This window comes from Sabethes cyaneus, chromosome 3 (genome assembly GCF_943734655.1).
Source record: "Sabethes cyaneus chromosome 3, idSabCyanKW18_F2, whole genome shotgun sequence".
Lineage (NCBI taxonomy): Eukaryota > Metazoa > Arthropoda > Insecta > Diptera > Culicidae > Sabethes > Sabethes cyaneus.
In genome coordinates, this window is record NC_071355.1 from 178480883 (window position 1) to 178504346 (window position 23464).

The following is a 23464-nucleotide window of genomic DNA, read 5'->3' on the forward strand; positions in this document are numbered from 1 at the left end:
TGATAAAACTTGGAATTGTTATTTGGGCAGCGACAGGCTTCGCAATCAGTTATTAGAGTACAGGAAAATTACAGGGCTAGTGCAACGATCCTACTGACTCTAGCACCGCCCAGCAGAAATACGAACATACGACGACCATGCTACACCAGTATCGTACCATGAAATTAACTGGGCGGTCAAAGTAGTAATGATAAATAGTAATTTGTCATCAACAATGGTCATAATTTTTTTCAAATGATCAATCGAGTAACTTTGAAATATTTTGCAATAATATAATTGAATAATAGTTCATGATTTTGCGTTGTGTTGTACTACAAGAAGCTCATGGTATCATGATTATTATTCATGGTGTATTTTCATAAATCATAAGCTAGAAACCTGAAATCATGAGTCATTTTGGAGATTAAATTTCTATCCGTGTACATACCGTTGATCTTGGCATTTCTAACACTTTAGCCAACTTTGATCCAGATCATTTTGGATATTCCAGGTGCTCCGCAACGTAGTGGAATATTTCGATACAACTTGCACCGGTTGTTCTTGATCACATGTAAACAAAGTTTTGTCAAATGATTCCAGTTCCTACCACAAGAGGTGTGCGGGTAACGCACGAGGGGTGTCCATATTTACTTTTAGTCAGACCTTACCATCAAAACTAAATACGTAAATGGAAATTTGGTTTGAAACAGTATTTGCATTATTTTTGTAGCGATAAATCCAACATTTAGATTTCAAACCAAGGCAAAAAAAACTACATGAGGTTAAATATTTACATATTTTTCGTATTCGTTTGCTAATTTGAGTGTATCGGATATATTTGTAGGATTGCGATGATCCAAAAATAGACAAATAAAAACTTTCCAACCGCAAAGCAAAGATATTTCGGCGCCGCGCATGTATGCAAATTAGAAGATTATATTAATGCATTCCATTTGCATACCTTGGTCCAACTTGGTAAGCCGTCGTTATTTAACCCTGGATAGTACACCTTTGTTGGTACAGTGAACGTAACATCTCGAAAAAAGCGAATATCCGAGAATCACATCTGCTGTTGGCTGTCTACAATGCTGCGAGCGAGCCACACACTGAATGTGTGAGTTTATATTTTAACTATAGTTATCACAATCGTCATTTACTTCCTTTTCTAATCGAAATATTCATCACATATTGTTGTTAGTAACAAAAAGTAAAGTACAACAGCCTTTCGTTTACTTCTTTGGGCTGATGTTTAATTAAAAACGTACGTTGATTTACATTTAGTAGTATTCATTGCTAACCCTTTATTGATCAACCGGGTACAAATGTGCCCATGCTTAGTTTTTCGAGTTCCAGTTTCGGTACCTTTTGAAATACCGTATAAATGCTCCAGGTCCACGTAAATATTTGGTTCAGCTGCTCGAATTTAGTCGGCTATAAAAAAAAAGAATCAATGAATCAAAAGTGTAATGAAAATTTTAAGCGCAATTCATATGGAACATTTTGGCACTGGAGATTATCTAAGGGTTCATCACCACAACCCATAGCGAAAATGACTTGATTTTTTTTTCGCAACACATTCATCGACCTGATAATTTATGTGAGATGATTACGCCCCGCAACCATCTGATGAAACAACTGGCTGGTACCGTCTCGGGTAGGTAGGACGGTAAGGACGTTATCAGGCGGTGTATAGTTGAGCTTTTTTTCCTATTTTGCTTCAGTCGGATAGCCCTGATACGGACGGTCGACCGAGGAGAGGAGCGCACTAATCGTTCAATGTACGTAGCCGTACAGTCATGCAGGGAACAGGAAATAAAGCCATGTCTATCGCAAGCTTTCGGCAGTTGCAGCCTAGAGTGTAGCTCAGTGATTCGCGTCTACCGAAGCTGATCGGAGGCTCATTAGGAAGGATCGAGGTGTCTGGCGACTTGCGCAGTGCAGATTATCTGATAGAGAAAAAATTGAGGGAGCATTTTAAGAGAAGTTTAAGAGTTAGAAGTTTGTGGGCGCTTTTGTTGACCTCTACTTTTCTGCTGAAACCTGAAAATCGACATTCAATCAGAGCGGTTTTGTAACATACCTTGTGTTTAGATTTAAGCCTTAGTTTTAAGTGTTTCTACTTATATTGACTATTGTACGGAGAAAACCATTAAACACAGTAAACAGTTTAAAACAGAACAGAACAACTGAAACACTATTTTTATTTCATTTTTGGCAGTTTTAAGTTCATTTTTGGCAGTTTGTGGACGGTTTAGGTGAATCATATTTTGTCAAAAAAGTTTGAAACAGATATTCAAACAGAGCAGGTCTGCAGGACGTTTAGTGTTTAAGTTTAAGCATTAGTTTAAGTTTCCTCTTATTATAATTGACTATTGTAAGAGTACTATAGTGTTTAGTGTAAACGACTTTCTTCAAAGACATATGATACTTAAAATGGGCAAAGAAATTCCTGAATTTTGCGTCATTCGACGCTCCAGGTATAAGAAAAGTCAAAAGAGGCGTTTCCGTTTGGTAATTATTTTTTCAATAATTTTTTTTCAATTTTATACCAAAATAAACTGTTTAAAATAGTTTAAATAATACAAAATCTCTCCTTACAGTTGTCATGAAAAGGAAAACTCTAGTCTGTCAATTCGCTTCTCCACTAGACGTAGATATCCATAATACACCTCAGGTATGTGTGTAAAAACTATTCCTTGTACGGAAGTTAAATTTCCCAATTTTTGCAGGCCATTTTACTCGAAGGAAAATACTGGAAGCGGAAGTGCAATGTAATCAAGGCAGAGTACAAAAAGTGGCGCCGATTTTACGTGAACAAAGCACTTGGAGCGACTAATATTACAGACACGGTGAGTACACTGTTAATATCTATTTACATACTGATCTGTGGATTGAGCCCAACACGGCAGTAAAGATAAGAAAGCGAACGTCAAGATGAGTTGAAGAATATTTCATTTATTGGCGATATTGTGACGAGCAGAAATTCAGAAATAAAGGGTGTGGCTTGCGAAAGCGGCCCCGGCGATAAGTGCCAACACGTGTCTGCGCATGCGACTTGAAATGTTCGCTGAGGCGAAGTTCAAACCAGATTGAACTGGACGCTTTTATATTTTAAGGACAATGTAGTACATATTTGTTTTATATACTGATTTATCAGCGTCAACGTGAATATGTACCGGATTTTGGCAGCTCACGCAAAAACAGCGTGAACCAAAAACAAATTATTTGTTTGGCTTCAAAGAAGCAACCAATCATTGCTCCAGTACTGTAGCTTTATTTTTCCAGAAACCTTATTATTAAAGTAAACTATCCAAGTTTAATGGAATTTAACGATGCTACTGCAAAGGGTTGAGCTCTATCCCAATGGACTGGTAACTCTATCTCAATCCTAAACAAACAACAAGTGACATTAGCAACAGCGCAACTTTCTGGCACTGTTGGAAGCTCAATGTAGATGTGGTCTGGTAGTAAGAAGGTTCGTTGGTAGAAGCTGCTGTACGGGTACAACAACATAAATTTTTGCGTTGCATTTGAATATGTCTGTATCTATATACAATCACACACTCACAAACGCTAGTCCTACTTATACTCAGCAGATCGCGTTAGTGTGGTTGTCGCTCAATTTTCGCCAGAGTTGCTAGTTATCTTGATGAACTGTTTTCGGGCATTTTAGTCACATGTATAGTATATTTTCAAGCATGTGTAGCTATTTTATCCTAATTAATTACTTCCCTGGTCAATCAATTCGATTAGGTATACCCGTGCTTCGACCATTTTTACTTTCCTTCATTTGACAGTTGTATAGTAACTTTGATCATGTGTCTCAAAGTCAAAATAAAGCTTGTTTAGAACTTGTTTGTTTAAATCATCGCACCGGATTCATACGTCTAAATATAAACTCATTATGATTTTTCTTCTATCTTGTCTCAAGCATTTGAATGACGTGTTGACTCATAGGTTGCAAAAAACGTGTAACGTTTGGAGGCAGAAATATAGCAGTTATCAATCCATCTGATACGAGCTTATCTTCGAAGTAATGAGCGCAGAAAGAGGTAGTCCGGTAGCAGCAAAGCTTGTGGTACAAATGATTCCCTGCGGAGACAAGTCGCTTTCTGCCCCCAGAAACAGGTTTCATTGTTTTCTTTGCACATCACCCTGAACGGAAACTGGCTCAAACTGCGTCCCATTATCAATATCGGTTAAAAACTAGACATCACGTGAAAAGTACAAGAAAAATCTTCAATCTTGCCTAAAAACCTAACGTACCAGTTGAAATTAGTAATACAAAATTGCAATAATTTTTAAGGAGAATTATGACTTAACTTAATAGCTTCTAATGTATTACCAATGGTAAACCTACTTATATAAAATTATATATTCACCATCCCACGATGAGTATCAGCCGTCACACTGAACTCATTAAAGTTAACGTACGTTATTTTCTCTCAGAAATGGATTAATAATTGAGTGAATGGTTTATGTCACATTACATCACATTATATAATTGAATTTCCTGTTGATGTCCTGTCCTGTTGACTTATAAAAAATTAGTTTCTACCTCGTGATACTAGAACTGGTTCAATCGTATATGGTTTCATTATCACAATGGAAACAATCTCGACACATGTCACGTGAATACCACATTGTGCCAGACGTCGAAAAAAATTACATTTTATACTCTGTGGAGGATATTTAATGAACATATAGAATAAATATCGCTTTCATCAACATTTAATATCATGTTATCTCATCGTGCAAACAAGAAGAAAAAAATCCTAAATATCCGATTTTCTTAGATATCGTTTATTTAAAAATATAACTCTTGAACCAAGCACTGATTGCTGTTGCCGTGCGACATAGTTCCCTTATTGACACGTGTTAACGGTAAAAACTGGAATAGGTGTATGTTTCTGATACCTTACGAGGCCAGTGTTTCCTGATGTGTCATTATTACATCCCTCTCGACTCAGAAAAGCTGGTCAATTGATCTAAACGAAGAACACATTAGCACCGCCCATGAATTCTACAATAACGCATCTCAAACTGACACTATTTTGGTGTGCGGTGAATCCCGCCTTGTTGTAACGATTAGATTAGATCGGTTTTGATAACGCCTTTAATTATGCTATTGCATAGCAAAGCCTAGGTGCTACATTCCGTTATCGAAACTTGACCTTCTGTTTTTATACGACAGACTTCGCAGCCAGCTGTTAGAGTGCAGGACAATTGCAGGGTCAGTTGCTACGATCCTATTGACTCTAACAGCCTTATCCTATTACGAATTTAAATTAAGCTTTCGCCCGAATACCCCAATAACTCTCGCATGCCTAGCAGCCCGATCGAAAGCAATTATTTTCGGGGAGTTCAATCCGAATTAGAGTATAGAGAGTTGAGTTTCAAACGACTTCAAAAGACAAGCGACAAATATCGTAATAATTAACAGTCGCTGATTGGTCCACTCAAGGCCACCCAAAATAAAAGATCGCTTTGGAAAATGGGAAAAATTAACCGCAGCTTCACTATTGTTCAAGTGCTGGTCTAGAAAAGTTTAGTCACGTGATCGCGGATTTTTATGACTTAAAGTTAAATCGGTTTAGCCGTAGTGAAAAAGCAAATAACAGCAGTGTTGCGAAGCCCACACTCGTGTGGTCTAATTTTCTCACACACGCTTACTCATTCTAACGAACACACCAGCATAAGCATCCCTTTAAAACTCCCGTTCTTATTTCTTCATGCACCGCAACGAATTTTTGCGAGTGTCAGTTTAACTTACAGCTACAGTCGTCGCTTATCGTTCGTCGTTGCAGCCCGATCTACTGATACCGATTACTCACGACGGCTCGTACTCTCGCCCGAGAGTAGAATCGAAGGTGATGAGGAAGAAGAAGTAGAAGAAGAAAAACTAATGCAAAAAGTGTATCCCAGTGCACCACCAGCCTCACGGGCAGCTGATTCCCCGCGAGTTTTTTGCCTCGGGAATGAGCTATGCAGGAAGACGAAGTGAGGATATGCGTGCGCGAGTGTGTGGGTAGCAGAATGTCTGCACACAGCACTGGTGGCTGTTTCTCTTACGCCTGCTTGTGCGACATAAGCGTTGAATGCTATGTTTCTTATACTCTTTCGCGTGTGAGTAGGCATGGTTGACTTCTCGCTCGATTCGCAAAATTGGATAACAGACGCGACTCGCGTGTTGGAAAAACCGTGACTATTAGTTATTTAGCAAAGGCTAAAAGTGTGCGATATTGTTAAAACCTGAAGGTAAGAATTACCTTCAATTGGGTAGGTTTTAGACCGCCATTGTAACTACCACGTTTATGGGAACCCATCGTCCGCAGCGTTCTTTCGGATACGAAAGTGGCGCTTAAGCCGTTGTAAGCAAAGGTAGCTAAATACCTTTTTAATTAGTCCAGGCAAAGGGAAAATTCGCATGTAACGCTTTATGCAGTATCTTTAAATTTAAAGCGTTAGCTTGTATGATGCAAAGACGTGAACGGCACACTTCCTAATAATTCGACATGTTCAACTCCAGCGAATACAGCATTCGTGGATCGCATAGACTTTTTGAACATGAATCAAGTTAACCAACAACTGAATAACAACGGCCGCTTTCTAGATTTTGTTTCTGTGGCTGAGGCCAGTCATCCTTGAAAACGCTTCAATAATTGGATACCGAATGACGTAACATGGAAATTAATGATCAAGCAAGTCCAAAAAAGATTCATATGGTTCGTCCTATGGAATCTTCCGTGACCTAACTTTAGGAAGGACTTTGCGACAGCGACCATTAATGCAGCCAGATTTATAAAAACAAAAAAACCTAGACAGGTGTGATTTCTGCGGGAGGGCTTGTCCCTAAGGGACTTCCGACGGTGCGTCATCAGCAACAGTCGCGGTCGGCACGATCTAAATCATCTATGAAATGTCATGAATTGACTTTTAAGTAATTAAATTGATGATGCGGTGATTGGCTCAAATGCGTTATTCATTTTTTACCCATCTGTATAGAAAACGACAGAGCCCTGGCGGATACTCAAAAGCAAAGTCGTGGACTTAAACCGCCATTAGACATTACCCTTCTTTATCGACAGACTTCGCAGCCGGCTGTTTAGAGTAGGGGAAGGGCGGTAAAGACGGACACCTTAAGATAGAGACTTAATATCTACTCAGTTATAACTGTATTGATCGCAATTTTCATACAAATTGAACCTTTAAGTCTCTGTCTAATAAAGTTACAACGTGTGCTAGAAAATTTCTTCCAAAATGTATGCTTTTCTTAATATTATAAACATTATGTACAAATCAGAGTTTCTGTGCAGGGGCGGGAAAGACGGACACTTGATATGGGAAAGACGGACACTCGCAAAAAGGTGTCACACGTCGTCGAATTATCAGTAATAAGAAAGATTAACATATTTCATCATGTATTTAGGAAAGAATTGGTTTGGGAAAACCCCCTTCCCGATCCCCCCTTTGAGCGAGAAAATAAAATGGTTCCCTTCAATATTTTAATTGGTAATGAATTAATCATTTCTAAAAGTTGGCCCATTCCATCTGTTATATGACTTCTGGTTACTTGTACATATATAATATGTAAGTATTTGCAATGTTAAATCGTTTTTGGGCAAAATGGGTTCAAAATGTGTGTGTCCGTCTTTCCCTACCGTTGGGTGCCCGTCTTTCCCGACTTGGATACCATTTTTTCAAACTTCAATAACTTTTTACTGAATATTCAAAAATTCACCAGGCTTCCAATGGATATTCAGTGAAGGATCAAACTAACACAATGTCGTCGGTTTAGCATGAATATGTTGTTTTTCAACGATTTACCAGCTATTTTCTTCACACACAAAATTACATCGGTTTTCGTATATCCGCATTTTTTCTTTGTTTTTCTTATAAATTGGACAGCTGCGCTGCTAAAAATCGGCAGTTTATTTCAAAAGTGTTCATTCAGTCTATAGAAACATTTCCCATCATTGATTTGCTTCAAAAAAATATTGTTTATGAAATATGACAAGTGTCCGTCTTTCCTGCAGTGTCCGTCTTTACCGCCCTTCCCCTACAGGAAAATTACGGGGCCAGTGTAACGATCCTACTGACTCTATCAAGCAAGCACCGTCTAGCCGAGATTCGAACATGCGACTGACGGATACTCGGGCCTCCTTGTTCCCAAGTACCCCGTCCGGTTTCTATTATTCTGAAAGGCTTTACGAAGTTTGTCTTTGTTTCTATCCAATCTTTGTTGAGCTCAGCTTAAAGCTTTTGAGGATTGACAGCTGGCAACTTATATCTCAATCACTAAATTGTTTGTGACGTGTTATTTTTAATGCATGTTTCTCCGCCTCCAACTGTATTACCTGATGGAGGGGTAAAAGATGCAAGATTGCGTCTAAAGGTCCAAACAGAATGCTGCGTCAACGCATCCGTCAGCGTCAATTTGACAGTAAACCTATGGGAAAACTGTCAGAATAACGCTGACGGGCGCGTTGACGTAGCATTCTGTTTAGCCCTTAAGGCTTTTGATGATGAGTTTTTGACTGCACCGATAATTAAATTACACGCTAGCCTTTGTAGTTTGCCTAATTTTACACAGTTTACTTCGCACTGCATTAGGTTTGTGGAAAAAGGAGCTCATATAGATTCCGTGTATACTGACATAAAATCGGCACTTGATCGCACAAATCTCTGTACCGTTTTAGCAAAACTTGAACACCTTGGCTTGTCCGTCCGGACCGTAAAAATAGGAGGTCAAGAATCACAAAATTTCGTACCTCAAGGAAGTAATCTGAGACCATCATTCTTTGTATTGTTTTTTAACGACGCCTGCTATGTTGTACCGTCTAGTCGATCTCTTATCCACGCTGACGACCGCAAACTTTTCTTTATGGGACCGTGCACTAATTACGTAAGGCATAATGGGGGGAGGGGGGGTTCCGCGAAATCTTCCAAAATCTTATTTGGGGGGGAGGGGGATTTAATCATTTCTTACGTAAGATTTTCACACACGAAAAAATTATGAAAAAGTCACATTTTTAATGGCAACTCATGTTATTTGTTACAAAAAATTTTAAATTAATGAGTTAAGTTGTGAAGTATCGTAAACATACGCAATCGAGCAGCCGAACGATTCAGTCGCAGGAATAGTCGTTGTGTGCTATAAGTGGTATATAATCCAAATTAGCCGAGGAAGTGCGCGAAAGTGGCAAGCCAAAGGCTTGAGAGTGGCGAGTGTTACAGTGATAAAAAGTGTCGGAGGTGCCCGGAAAACCGGGTTAATAGAAAAAGTTAAGCAGAAAAGTTTCACAGGAGTGCATTTCTGAGTTTCGGACGCGAAACCGAAAAATTTGCCTCCTATCTTGAAGGAGGAGAAGTGAGCGGGGGGTACAAATCAGTATCAAAGAAGAGATTGAAAAAGTGAAGTGAGTGTTTAAAAAAAAAAAAAAATTGATGCTGCTGGCGGTTAAGAAAATAACCGATAAAGCCGAAGTAAAAGTGTGTGGGGGCATATACCAGTGCGCAATATAGAAGCGATAAAAGCCGTTGCACCGGCGTAAATTGTGACTATATAGGTGCTAGTGTTAGTGCGGTGGTTGAAAATTTTGTCGCTGGGGGAGCGATAGTGAGAGAGGGAGAGTGAAGTGAATACGGGCTGTGCGCACACATTGAAGTACGGTGTGCACAACCGGTGCAGAGGCGGGTTGATATATACACAGCAAGCTGCAAATAAAGCACGTATGTATCGAATCCCGTTTTCGTTGATCACAGTAGGCGTCGAAACGAAGAGCGCTGCACCGACAGCTTAGACGGCGCCAAATAGCGGAGCGATTGGTGCTAGCTCAAGTGGAGAGGAGAGAACTATGGCACGGACAGGAAGGATGAGAAGAAGAGGACTAGAGAGGTAGAGGACTACAAACGGGTACATAACGGGATGTAGGTAAAACTCAAACATGAAGGTATGGCATGGAACTACCAGATTATTATTATTATAACGCGCTATATATCATATTATAATTTATAATTATCAATGTTATGAACTGCATAATTGTGGAAGGCTGGATGATGGAGTGGATTGCCAACCGGAGTCCTTAAGGTCTGAAACAGTTATGTTAAGTTCTACTTCTCACAAACAAACCATCACGTGGGTTAAAGCTGGTGCAGCGAAATTGATTATTACATGGAAGGATCCTAATGTTGGAAGGAAAATCTTAAAACCCCGGAATGCGCACAAGTGTCTCTGCTTGTGGGTCCGCCAAACCCCTTTTGGTCCTTCTTTAACAGCATTAGTGTGATATTCATTTGATAATCAAATTTGGATCTACTGTAAGTCTACCCACATACACTGGCAAGTCCTTGAAATGATGGTGGATCTCCCCCTTACTACTACTACTACTACTACTAAGTTGTGAAGTATCGTAATCTTTCATGCTGCAAGGAAATGCGTAGCAATCTGCTGAGTATTTTAGCCTTGCCCACTCAAGGCAACAGCAGTTGACCTGCTTGTTCCAGAGCCTCTGATGTCATCGGTTTATGCTATTATTCCAACATATTTCGTTGCAATTGCCTATCCCAATCCCGCAAGGCAGTCGCAATCCCTTACGATTTCATGATTTTGTTTGAAAGTAGCTTACTCAACTAATGTATAGCTGTACCAAAGGAACAAGTGCTTGATAAGCTACTATACAACATAAATGTTTCTTAGGATGTATTGTTCTTCTGTTCCCAAAGATCTTGCTTGCCGCATGTGACCAGAGTAGGGTCAGTATTTTGCTTCAAAGCAAACCGCCGATGGTCATTACAGATCTGTACATTAGACGCAACGCAGTGCCAATTCCAACATAAGAGCATGTCTCGTGTCATCTAGAAGAGGCAAAGAAGTTCTTTTGTACATTACCGTGACACGTATTCAGACGATTTAGATTAGATCAATGCGAATTAAGTGAATGCTAGTGAGTTTCTGAGCCTACACCAACATTTATTGACAACCTCAATGCTGAAATACGTTCTGTTCGTGAGTGGGACATAAAGGGATTTACAACGAATAATTGATTTTATGAATATGTTTGAACTTTGTTGACTGTTTCAATATTCTTTCAATGGCTAGCTCTTTAGGGGGCATCCATAAAGTACGTCACGCTTATAGGGGGAGGGGGGGTTGACCTAATCGTGACGATTTGTGACGTAGGGGGGAGGGGGAGTATGAAGTTATGTGACGTCACATAAAAAAAAAATCAAATGGAAAATTTATTCGGGAAATTATAATTTAGCCTTCATTTGAAGATACAACTATTGAAGGATTCTATAAAATTAACGTACTGATAGATTTTAAAACAAATAGTTAAATTTTTTGAATGAACACTTTTTTGAACATATATGTGTGAACAGGACTCATTTATTCTATGTAGTATGAACTCTCCATTAAGGCTTTACAGAATATGCAGTACACCGCTGAAGAGCTGCTTGAGTACCGTCCTGCCTGAAAGATTTTTGCAACAGCAAATAGCAGTCGCACAAACTCCTGAAGGGTTACGGGATGCTACCAGAGACCCATGGCAATGTTTTCCCTTGATATTCGTGCTGAACTCAATCGATGAACAAAAACTCATACCGAAGTTCCACGGCTGCTTTTAAGGTTTTTCGGTATAATTTATACTGCCCCTCACTCAAAAGCTCTCTGAAGGATAGGGTTTAAGCCACTTGCGGATTAAATTTCGCATCTAAGGTAGTGTTGAATGATTACACGATTGAAGAAATACACAAAATGACAAAGTCCCTCAGAAAAGTTCTTCCAAGGCGTGTTGCTGCAAGACGTCAGCTGGAAGTCCTGATTCTTTCAACTAGATCAGACGAATTTGAGTGGATGAATGTAAAGGGCGTAGATATGCGCTAAACATTAATCGACGGCACATCAGCGACTTCTGAAGCATATCCGATTGCAGCAATTAAAGATCGTCTTCAAAATCCGTGAATCGATGACTTATAAGCTCGAAAATTTTCCTTTTTTTTTTATTTGCTGAAATTCATTTGATAGCTTTAAATAAAAAGGTTGGAATGAATATTTAATTTTTTTGTTGTGAAGGGGGGGATTGCCGTGACGTGACGTACTTTCTCAGGGGGGGTCACGAATGTGTGACGAAATGTGACAAAGGGGGGAAGGGGGGGGTGGAATTTGGTCAAAATTTGCGTGACGTACTAAATGGATGTCGCCTTAAATAAAACTTGAATTTTTAATGTTTCAAAAAATCTTGCTAAGATTTTTTACAGGGGGAGGGGGGATTGGCCAAAATCTTACAAAATCTTATATAGGGGGAGGGGCGGTTCAAAAATGAGGAAAAAGGCTCTACGTAATTATTGCACGGCCCCTATCCTATAATCGATAGCCGACTGCATCCACGATCTGCTCCATGATGCATGACTGCATCCATGATCTGCTGATACTGAGTGTGTATAAGTGCTCACTTTCAGTTCCTGCTCTGCCAAATATCGTCGACAGCACCTTCCGTTCGAACATGGTGAGGGCGCCTCAGTAAGTAGCGACACAGCTTCAAATCCATAAACAATTGCTGGTCTAATAAGAGTTTTGTACATTGTCAGCTTTGTACGACAGTGTATGCTTGTTGATCGTTACATTTTGCGAAGGATAAAGTAGGCCCGATTTCCCGCTTGAATGCGCCGCTGGATCTCCCTACTAGTATCTGTCCCCGGTCACCAGGGATCCCAAATACATGAACACATCTAGTAATTCCAGTTCGTCGCCGTCAACGGTTACCATCCGTGAGAGGCGCGTTTGTCTCCTTTGCGCCGTTTCCTTTCATGCATTTGGTCTTCAACGCATTTATTTTTAGCCCAACCCTCCTAGACTCCGCTTTCAGTCTGGCAATGATCTCCTCAGCTGTCGCAAAGTTCCTGATTATGATATCGAAGTCATCTTCGAAGCCTAGGAGTTGGCTACCTTTACCTAAGAGTTAGCAGGGTAAACCGTCACCTTGTCTCAACCTTCGTCGCATCTCGAAAGGACTTGAAAGTGTTCCCGAAAGGCTCACGAAACACATCGCCTCGATCCAATATAGTTCTGATCAGAAAACACGTGTTCGTGTATAATCTGCCATAGCTGGTTTCGATCGATTCTATCTCATGCTGCTTTGAAGTCAATAAAGATGAGATGCGTGAGCACGTTGTATTCCTGACATTTCTGCAAGATGTTTCAGGTGTTAAAAATAAAGCCCGTTTGATAATTTGCTACGAAATCTTGTGCTATCGGTGTCATGTCTTTCACCATGGCGAAATCCGTGGATTTTATGTCTTGCTTCTCTTTGCCATTCGTTTGTAAAGCACGTAAATATAAGGTGAGACACAGAAACGTTCATTGTAGAAAATTTGATTTTCATTCTTGGTTCGTAAAAGCAAAAAAACCATTCTCCTTACGTCCGTTGATCACGCCACTAAGCAACTACTAACCCCTTCTAACTACTCTGCGGAGACAGAGTGAAATTGGTAGCACAGAAACACATTTTCATAGTAGTTTTTGGGTCTGCCCAAAAGCTGTCCATTCGAAATCTAACAATTATAGACTTGGCCGGCACATATTGAGTTAAAAAGTTTAATATTATTATGGTTACTTAGATCATTGCGAAAAATAAATGTTACAAGAGAAGTGCCAGATTAGACCGCTAGATGGATTACTTCAGATTTTTGTATCTGGGTATCGCTGGTTAACTAATCTTTACCATTTCATACATGTACAAAAAATTTTAAGTCAACTGGATTTCGCAACACTATTGTCGTGTTTAAATTTTCGTAAGCATGCCGCGTGCTCCATATGATGGAAGAGTCACCAGTCACAGCTTTTGTGCATAATCATTTTAAAAATCGGATACGGATCTTTATCTGATGCGGTTTGTTCGGTACTTTGTTCAACTTCGAGCTCGTTTGTGTGGATCTTAATGATTTCCAATCACAGATTTTATTTCTAATCACAGGAATATTTTAAATTATTTGCTCTTCATTAACATGTATGAATAAATTATTCATACATAAATACATTTCTAAATTGAACGGAGAAGAACGTACCAATGTATACGTTGATTAAATGTTATTGAATAAATTTTGTATTCGGTGGGAGTATTTAACTAGCAGGTATTATTTAACTCCGGACCTGCGAGGATGAACTTTTGGCATTTGAGCCAAAAGTCAAGCTGCTTAAAACTTTGGTGAATTTGAGGCTTCGACATACTAGCGTGCCCAGATCCAAACAGAAGGTGCGGCACCAATTTTTCCAAATCCAAAAAATACTTTAAAGTTCTGTTATTACACAAAACCTTCGCCCCAGATAACAGCGAAATTGCTCAGTTTTATTTGGTCTTGGTTTGCAACAAAGTCTATTATTATTTTATAGCTTTAATATTGAGGTGATAAAATTCGAAGTGTGCGAGCATACACTGCGGTCAACAACAAAAGTCCAATAATTGTGCGATATTTAGCACTTTCGATAAACATCTGGTCGTTGGTTGGGGTTCTAGGGTTCAAAATCTATGTTGGATGGCGTTGTGAAATCCGAGATAGTGGAAGAGTTTTCAATATTTTATTCGAAACCCCTTCCAATATAGGCCTTCTCAAAACGGGGGGCTGGTAGAAGTCATAAATTGATGTTTAACGCCATTTCGAAATGATTTCCGACTGGACAAGTTTACTCAATTTGAAACAAACTATATATCAAACTCTTCTTGTTTGTAGTGATATTGACTAATATAAATGTTTCTTTCGTTTTCAGACCAGTGAATTAGATTTCTTAGAATGGTCACCAAGCAGTGAACCAATGTTTATGATTACCGATAATATGCCCACAGACACACTGTTTTCCACACTCTCGCAGTATCCATTTCCAGACTCTAGAGAAATAGGTTAGTAGCAATATTCCAGACATTGCATGTAAAGTTCATTTTCTATAATTATTTATCATCTTTCATAGCCCGCGGCGCGGGTCGAGCCGATTTCATACAACCTAGTCTTGGGCCGCTGCAGCCGAACTTTGATGATTTGATGGACTTGGACTTAGATTTTCTGAATTTTTCACGTTTACCACCAGTTCCCGAGGAAGGTTCAGAGGACATTTTGAAAGCAATTGATTATAATTATCCCTTAGGAGGTATGTTGTACAAATAAAGCACATCCAGCAACGTTGATACTAAAACTTCATACTTGTTTTCGACAGTTTCGACTCAATCAAACAGTGGGTGCAGCATTGAAGAGATTACCGACAGCCCAGCTGACCAAGCCCAAACACAAAGTCAACCTGCACGATCCGGTGTAAATGCAAGTTCAGTAATTACCGGACCTGCTGCATCGTTGGTCGTTGGACCCCCGCAAGCTCCGTCTACCCCAACTACAATACAATTTTCTGCGAAAATTTTCACTCAGAACGTAGCAAGTAATTCCACGTCGACTTCACAACAGCAGCTGAATAACGCACTTGGCTCCTACATATCAGCCCAAATACCACAACCGATTGTGACGGCAAATGTTCCTACTGCATCTAACACCAGTGAACAAACAGCGACTGTCATTCCAGTAGTAGCATCCAGTGAAGATCTTAATAAGGATACCAAGACCAAATATTCCCGAAATTTATTGAAACAATTGGGGTGAGTAATATTAGAATCACCGTTTGAATTTTTATTTTACATTTATTTAATTTTAGACGCGAACCTCACAACTACGACAAGTGTCCACCGACGACACATCAAACTATGGCCTACAATTTGGTTCAACAACCACACCTAAGCCAAAACATCCTCAATTCGCCTTACCCTGCATCAGCCTATCAAATTCAATCCGGTGGAATCATACAGATATCCGGTACACCTTCAAATCAACAACTGCTCAACTTCAACAGCAGCATGCAAATGCAACCAAATAATACCGCCGTTAATCCCATGAATTTGTCTAACAATTCCCTTTCTGTTAACAACAACCAAAATTACATGATGCAAAACATGAGTCCCAAATTGATAACGCACAGTCAGTCTCTTCCAATCCAAACAAATCAACAAAAGGCACAACCACGCTCAAACTCGATGCCAACGACGCAGAACTATCCCCATATACTAGCATCGCAAAGCTCCCCGCCTGGAACAATTCATCAGCAGCATCAGCAAGATGCCTTCAAAGGATCACTGCATCCAACGCAAAGCTCAAACTACAAGTTCTATCACAGCCATCAGCCACAACCGTACAAAATACCTTCTCAAAGTGCCGGCAGCTACGGTGGAAGCGGTCGCAGTATGCGGCATGCTTCCCCTCCCCACGGACATCAGTCCCATGCAGCTGTTCTAGCGGCGCAACAGCAGCAGCAGCAAGCAACTATCGAGCAAACTCAGCAACAATTACATGATCTCCAGCAACAGCAACAGCAGCAGCAACAATTATCCCCTCAGCCGCAGCAGAAGCGGCTACCACCACATCCAACCAAAGAAATGTTCCGCTCGAACAGTCTGCCAATCAATGCAACGTTCGCGCTGCCACCGAAGGAGGAGAACTTTGCTGTTCCGCGATATCACGCCAAATCGACACCAAAGCTGAAAGCTCGTAGCAATTCGATGATTATGAAAGTGCCTGGCAGCAGTGGTAGCAATATGGTCACCTCCATCGGCGGTACAAACTTGCATGCGACGACCAGTGAACCAATGCTGAACGCGGGCAGTAGTGCACTGTTGGCGCAGTTACTGACCACTAACAGTGAGTGTCTTTTTATATTCTATGAATAAATCAGCTCCGCCTCCATCAACGCTTTTCGATGGAGACGCGTAAATTTAACTTATGATTTAACAAAATGTTATCTCTTTCTTCTAGACGCAAGTACCTTACTAAATATTAAGCAGTCTAATTCACCATCAAGTGCCATAGGAAACCTGTCTCCACAGCAGCAGCAACAGCAACAACAACAACAATCTCACTCGCACATCGTCCAGCACCAACAGCAGCAATCAATTTATCAGCAGCTAACGCTGGGAAGTCCCATTTCTCCCACATCGTCCCAGTTACAGTTGAATCAGTCTCAGCACAGTCCCCAGTTGCAGTCCCAGCAACATTTGAATGCAATGGTTAACGCTTCCGCGGGGCAGTCAGTGCTTAACTATGCTTCGTCATCCTCGTGTTTACCGGGCATCTCACTGGCTACCACGCAGAGCCTCTCGCCGGACACCATGCTCGATCAAGATGCACCGATGTCTCCGATAAGCATGGGCACCGGATCATGCGACAGCATCGTTGGTACTAATAGCGGCAGCAGTAGCGGTGGCGTCGGAAACAAATTTCACCAGCAGTGCGCTCGGGGTGATAACCAGCGTCGGTCCGGGCATATTCACGCCGAACAAAAGCGCCGCTATAACATTAAAAATGGTTTCGATATGCTGCATTCACTCATTCCCCAGCTGCAGCAAAATCCAAACGCAAAGGTTTGTACTGGCGTCACAAGCAAATATGATACGTGTAAAGCTCATTTCATTCATTTATTTCGATTATAGCTCAGTAAAGCCGCTATGCTGCAGAAAGGTGCCGAGTATATAAAACAACTGCGTTCGGAGCGCTCTGCAACCAGCGATCAAATGGACGCTCTGCGCAGGGAGATTGACGCCCTAAATAATTCACTGAGGTGAGTAATCATCGTGGTTATAATTTATTCAACCGTTGCTTATATTCAAATTTAATAACGTGATGTGTTGTGTTTTTCAGCAACCTTCAAACGGCGCTGCCAGCCAGTGGTGCACCCGTATCGCGGCAACGAACCGGCCGTGTTAAGGAACTTTATCACCAGTACGTGCGGCAGCGCACTATGGACAACTGGAAGTTCTGGATCGTTAGTCATTTCAATGCCCTAAATGCCGTTGTTGTCGTTTAACGATTAGCTTATTTTACAGTTTGGCCTAATTTTTGAACCACTGATGAACACTTTCAACCAAACTGTGTCGGTAGCCAGCTTGGATGAAATGTGCCGTACCTCGCAGCTGTGGGTCGACCAGCACTGTTCCCTTGTGGAACTTAGGCCAGGTATTGTAGTCTCTTTGTTAATTCTGAAATTGGCATAATAAATATATTTCCAATTTCAGCGGTATCTAATAAACTGCGTCAACTATCGACGACAACTGACATCCTGTCAGATCCGCCCACATCCCTACAGGAAGAGGTTCTGAAAGCCATTTCCACCTCGTTGCCACTGCCGAACTCAAGCGGAGGAAGTAGCAGTAGTCGCTGTGGTAGTAATGGAAGCAGTCCCAATCGAAACTCTGGTGGTTTCCAGTAAGTAGTTTCGATTTGTTGCAATTTGCTTGGGGTCGATTGTGTAATATTTTTAATTTAATTGTACGTAAAGCAGAGCGACAGGGGCACAGAGCATTGTGCTGAGCTACTGTTGGAAAAGTGCACCTTAACGTTACAGGTGATCTCATGTTTTACGGTAGGATAGCACTGTGTTGCGTTAGAAGCAGTAGGTCTTTTTGTGTTGTATCAAATTGTGGCGAAGTTGTCAAAATTTTCTACGTTATAAAATGGGCCTTCAATGTGACACTGCATTTCGGTCTTTATTGTGGGAATCATCATTAAAGAGTAATGTAAAATTTCGGTCTATCACGGTGGTGTCTAATCGTGTTTTTTATTCGGTGACCCATTACGGTTATTTAAGCCAGCCGATATTCTCCTGGATGATAAATCTAACAGCTTGTATCACTCCGGCAAAATTTACTCGAAATGATATCCTACAATTAAAAACCTTTCCTATTTTCAAACCCTTCATCTTGTTGTCTATTTTATACTTCATGTGCGGAAAAGTAAATAAAAAAACACTGGAATATCAACATTTATCTTAATGCTTAGGTTGTTTCATGTTGATTATTTAAAGTAAAATGCTTGGATAGCGTAATTCTCCTATCCGCCATTTCGTTAACAGAGGAATAAAGAGAACTGAACTGGAAATCATCGAGAGGAATATCATTTGTACAACATTTTTAGCGGCAGCAACGATGTGCAAGGTAACTAAACAAAACACCTTGTGCGTTCTCTTGCCGTTCGGTGTGTATTTGTGCGTTAGAAAGTGACTCGAGAAAGTGAGAGCGAATTTAGTACCTATATTACCTAGCATTGTAAGTTTACTATACCACTCCAGTCAGTGGTTGTTTTGAGTTTATTAGTTGTTAATTCTTTGCCTAGTTCTAAACAACGGTACCTAAAGCAGAGTATCAAACTAGAGGTATGACATGCAAAATCAATACAATACAGATAGATATATTTGTGTATTTGTTGCTTTTAGTTGCGACGAGACTATCCGAATATCCTTCTCTGATTTATATGATTTACCGTTTAATTTTCATTGGTTTCAACCCAACAAACATTTTTGTTAAGGAAAAGCTTATTCAACTATTGTACTGCTAATTACCGTGGAACAAGTGCTTGATAACCTATTATACAACAAAAATGTTACTTGGGAAGGTAAATGTCCAATTTTTAATCTCTTGCATGTGCTTTAAAGGTCTTACCAAGCAATAGCTAACAATTCAAAGCACTTACTCAGGCAGTTGATAACCTAGAAGCTGAGGAAACGCTGCAACTAACACACTTTGAAATTTAAAAATTAGATTTATTTGGCCGCCTAAAGTATGAAATGGGCCAGTCGATAATACAATTTACGTCGAAAATAAAATTTATTGGCATTTGTCACCTTTGCTACGATGAAAGTTGAACGAAGCCTTCAATTAATTTAAATGATGGAAAATAGGAATAATACTGCGAGTCGGTTGGGTCATATTGATGGAACTATTCCAGTCTTACAAAACCCTCTTTTTACAGTTTCTGTTGTAGACGCTTCGGTGAAAATCTAACACAAAGGTTCCAACAGTGACCCAGTATTGTTCCACATAAACTTCGCAAACGCGTTCTTAACCTGTTCCTGTTGATCTCCTGATCCCGTAGAGTAGCTACACCCCTTCCTGAGCAGCTTAAAACTGGACCCGTTCCTTATGGTTGACGTATCGTTATGTGCTTTAATCTGTAGGTGATGGGTTGTCCTAGGAATTCTGAATATAGTGGATACTGATCTGATTGTCCATCAGAATGTCCTACCTTTAACAATGGCTAATTTAACTTGATGCATATGATCTGCCATCTACTACATCCGTCCTGTTTTTCTAATGTACTTTCGAGGCATATGTGCACAGAAAAACGAACCTCACTTAGGAAAACATTCAAATATCATCAGCACTTCGACGTATGACACTTTCACCGCGTGAAAAATGGCCTGTCTTACCCCTAGTTTACAATTTTCTTTATTTTGCATATTTCACACAAGCCATCTTTTTGGCATACACAGAACAATACAAATTTATGAAAAGCTTTTCCAAAGCTACTGAAAAATTAGATCGTGCAACGAGCGAAAAATTTGTATTGATTTCATTTTTGACATTTCATTTGACCGACACAGCGTATTCGAAATGAAACAATGAAAAAAACAATGAAAGCAAATGAAACAATTAGTTTTCTGTAGCAAGATATACCATTATATAGATATACAATTGTAAAGCTTGATACAGATAATAATTTGTTTCGTTTAGTTGATGCCACTAGTCATCTAATTTGATGAATGTTTCTTGTAGAATTTTTTCAGCTTTCCGATGGTTGTCATGAAATTAAGATCGATTAAGGGGATCACGGCAAAAACGGCGATTTATTGATAAAATCCAACATAGCGGCCAAATCCAAGATGGCCGCCAATTTTTTTTCACTTCATTTATAAGCCCTATCTCTCCTCTTTACAAAACAGTGTCGTTTGTAGTTTGTTTCATAACAAAATTTCGAAATGTCACAATAATTATATGAAAATTGTGAACCTTGCTACAGATAACTGGTTGTTGTATTCAGTTAATGCCATGACACGCCTAATTTTATGAATGTTTCTTGTAGTATTTTTTCTCAGCTTTCCAATGGTGGTCTTAAAACGAAAATCGGTTAGGGGGCTCATGGTGAAAATGGCGATTTATTGATAAAATCCAATATGGCGACCAAATCCATGATGGCCGCCAAAAAAATTTTACTTCATTTGAAAGCCCTGTTCTTCTTTACAGAACCGGGTCTTTTGTTAGTAGTTTCGTTGCGAGTTTAGGGAATATCACATCATATAGATCTCAAGGTTTGCTTAAAATTCAACTTTTTTTGAAACTGTTAGGCCCCTTCACGAACGAGGGGTCCACTGTTTCGAGGTATTAAAAGTGCAATTCTTATTTTTAACCATTTTCAACCAATTCAGTGCAAAAGTTCCACTATTTGAAGACCTCGTGTCAGTAGTGGCCCCGTTTCAGCGAGAATTGCTCTACTACCGTGGACCCCCATTCGTTTGACCGTTTTTAATCTGAACACTTTTTGATTTGCCGGCGTAACAGGATCTGGGAGAGTACCTTGTAGGCGGCGTTTACCAGCGTAATACCACGATAGTTGCAGCAGTCTAGCCGATCACCCTTTTTGTAGATGGGAAAAACCACTACTTCCATCCATTCCTCCGGTAGCTTTTCCTCCTCCCAAATCCTCGAAATAACCCAGTGTAGAGCCTTTGCTAGCGTTTCTCCGCCATGTTTATAAAGCTCTGCCGGTAGGCGGTCCTTCCCAGCGGCTTTATTGGTCTTCAGCAGCCTGATTTCTCGTTTGACTTCTTGGAGATCAGGTGCTAGGACATCACTATCTTCCATGGGCGCTCCTAGGTTAATTTCCGTTCCGCCTCCTTCTGCGACTTCGCCATTGAGGTGTTCATCGAAAAACTGCTTCCACCTGTCGACCACCTCGCGCTCGTTTGTAATTAGATTCCCTCCCTCGTCCCTACACATGTCAGGTTTCGGTGTGTAGCCCTTCCGAGTTTAGTTCACCTTCTCATAAAACTTGCGCGTGTCATTAGCTCGGAATAGTTGCTCTAATTCTTCACGATCTCTGTCCTCCTTTTGGCGCTTTTTTCTCCTCAGGATCGTGGTCAACTGGTTCCTCGCTCGTCGGTACTTGGCCAGGTTCTCTCTAGTGGCAATACTTAGATAATTTTTCTAAGCATTTTTTTTTCTCCTCCACCGCTTGTTGGCATTCCCCATCAAACCAATCATTTTGTGTACTCCGAGGCTCAATACCTAGTGCCGCGGTAACGGCCTCTCCGATGGCCGAGCGTATTCTGCCCCAACCGTCTTCGAGGTTTGAAGCACCTAACTCCTCGGAAGAAGGCAGTGCCTCATTCAGTACTCGCGCGTAGTTCTCGGCAGCTTGTGGGTTATCTAGCTGCCTGATGTTCAGCCGAGGAGGGCGGCTTTGACGTGTCCGGTATACGGTGGACAGCTTTGAGCGCACATGTACTGCTACTAGGTAATGGTCAGAATCGATATCCACACCTTGACGGGAGCGTGCGTTCGTGATGTTAGAGAAAAACCGGCCCTCTATGAGAACGTGGTCAATTTGGTTCATTGTACGTTGGTCAGGTGATCTCCAGGTGGCTTTGTGGATATCCTTGCGCGGGAAAAAGGTGCTTCGGATCACCAGGCCTCGGGAAGCTGCGAAGTTTATACATCGTTGGCCGTTATCGTTTGAGTCGGTGTGCAGGCTATGGGCTCCTACCACCGGTCTATACATTTCTTCCCTACCGACCTGGGCATTCATATCCCCGATGACGATCTTGATGTCCAGTGACGAGCAGCTGTCGTACGTTGCCTCCAGCCTCGCGTAGAACGCTTCTTTCTCATCGTCGGGTTTACCTTCGTGCGGGCAGTGCACGTTAATGATGCTATAATTGAAGAAGCGGCCCTTTGTCCTCAATACGCACATTCTCTCGTTGATCGCCTTCCAATCTATCACGCGATCCTGCATTCCGCCCAGCACTACAAAGCCCGTTCCCAGTTCGTTGGTAGCGCCACCGCTCTGGTAAAACTGGGCCTTTCCGCCACGTATCTTCCATACCTTCTCTCCCTTGCGACAGATTTCCTGCAGAGCTACGATGCCGAGTTTGCGTGGTTCCAGCTGTTCAATCAGCACCCGCTCGCAACCTGCGAAATTTAGCGATCTGCAGTTCCAAGTCCCGAGTCTCCATTCGCCGTCCTTCTTCCGTCGCCTAGGTCGATGCCGAATATTCCGCTCCGAATATGCCTGAATGTTGTTAGTTTCAGTTTATTTAGGTGTGTAGCCGTACTGGGGCAACACTACCGAGTCTCGTGATGGGGCTGCCATCTTATAGTGCCGAGACTCATTATACCTCCTTCCCGGTTAGTATACGACCTTAGTTTCCACCGGGGTTGGTTACCCGATCTCCGCTAAGGTTGCTCGTATTCCGGCTGGTACCACGAGGAGGTCGGGATCGGAGTTGCTGGATAAGAGGCTAACGACCACTATGGGGTCTATATTCCGCATTTTCCAGCCGTTTACCAACCAAATATCCATGTACCTTTATCAATATTTCTTTGTGCTGGAGTTACATAGCAGCGAT

General features: G+C 41.0%; 1 protein-coding gene across 1 annotated transcript in view; it reads left to right on the forward strand.

Moving 5' to 3' along the window:
• The window catches only part of LOC128743360 (homeotic protein female sterile), a 420579-nt gene extending 401336 nt beyond the window's left edge, over window positions 1–19243 (forward strand). Inside the window, exons 5-15 of the mRNA XM_053839915.1 lie at window positions 2580–2653; window positions 2709–2828; window positions 14747–14876; window positions 14945–15121; window positions 15188–15617; window positions 15674–16710; window positions 16825–17429; window positions 17499–17626; window positions 17707–17830; window positions 17892–18021; window positions 18081–19243. Of these exons, the coding sequence (XP_053695890.1) occupies window positions 2580–2653; window positions 2709–2828; window positions 14747–14876; window positions 14945–15121; window positions 15188–15617; window positions 15674–16710; window positions 16825–17429; window positions 17499–17626; window positions 17707–17830; window positions 17892–18021; window positions 18081–18274 (3149 nt within the window). The 3' untranslated portion in view covers window positions 18275–19243. The remainder of the gene's footprint in view (window positions 1–2579; window positions 2654–2708; window positions 2829–14746; window positions 14877–14944; window positions 15122–15187; window positions 15618–15673; window positions 16711–16824; window positions 17430–17498; window positions 17627–17706; window positions 17831–17891; window positions 18022–18080) is intronic.
• The last annotated feature ends 4221 nt before the right edge of the window (window positions 19244–23464 follow it).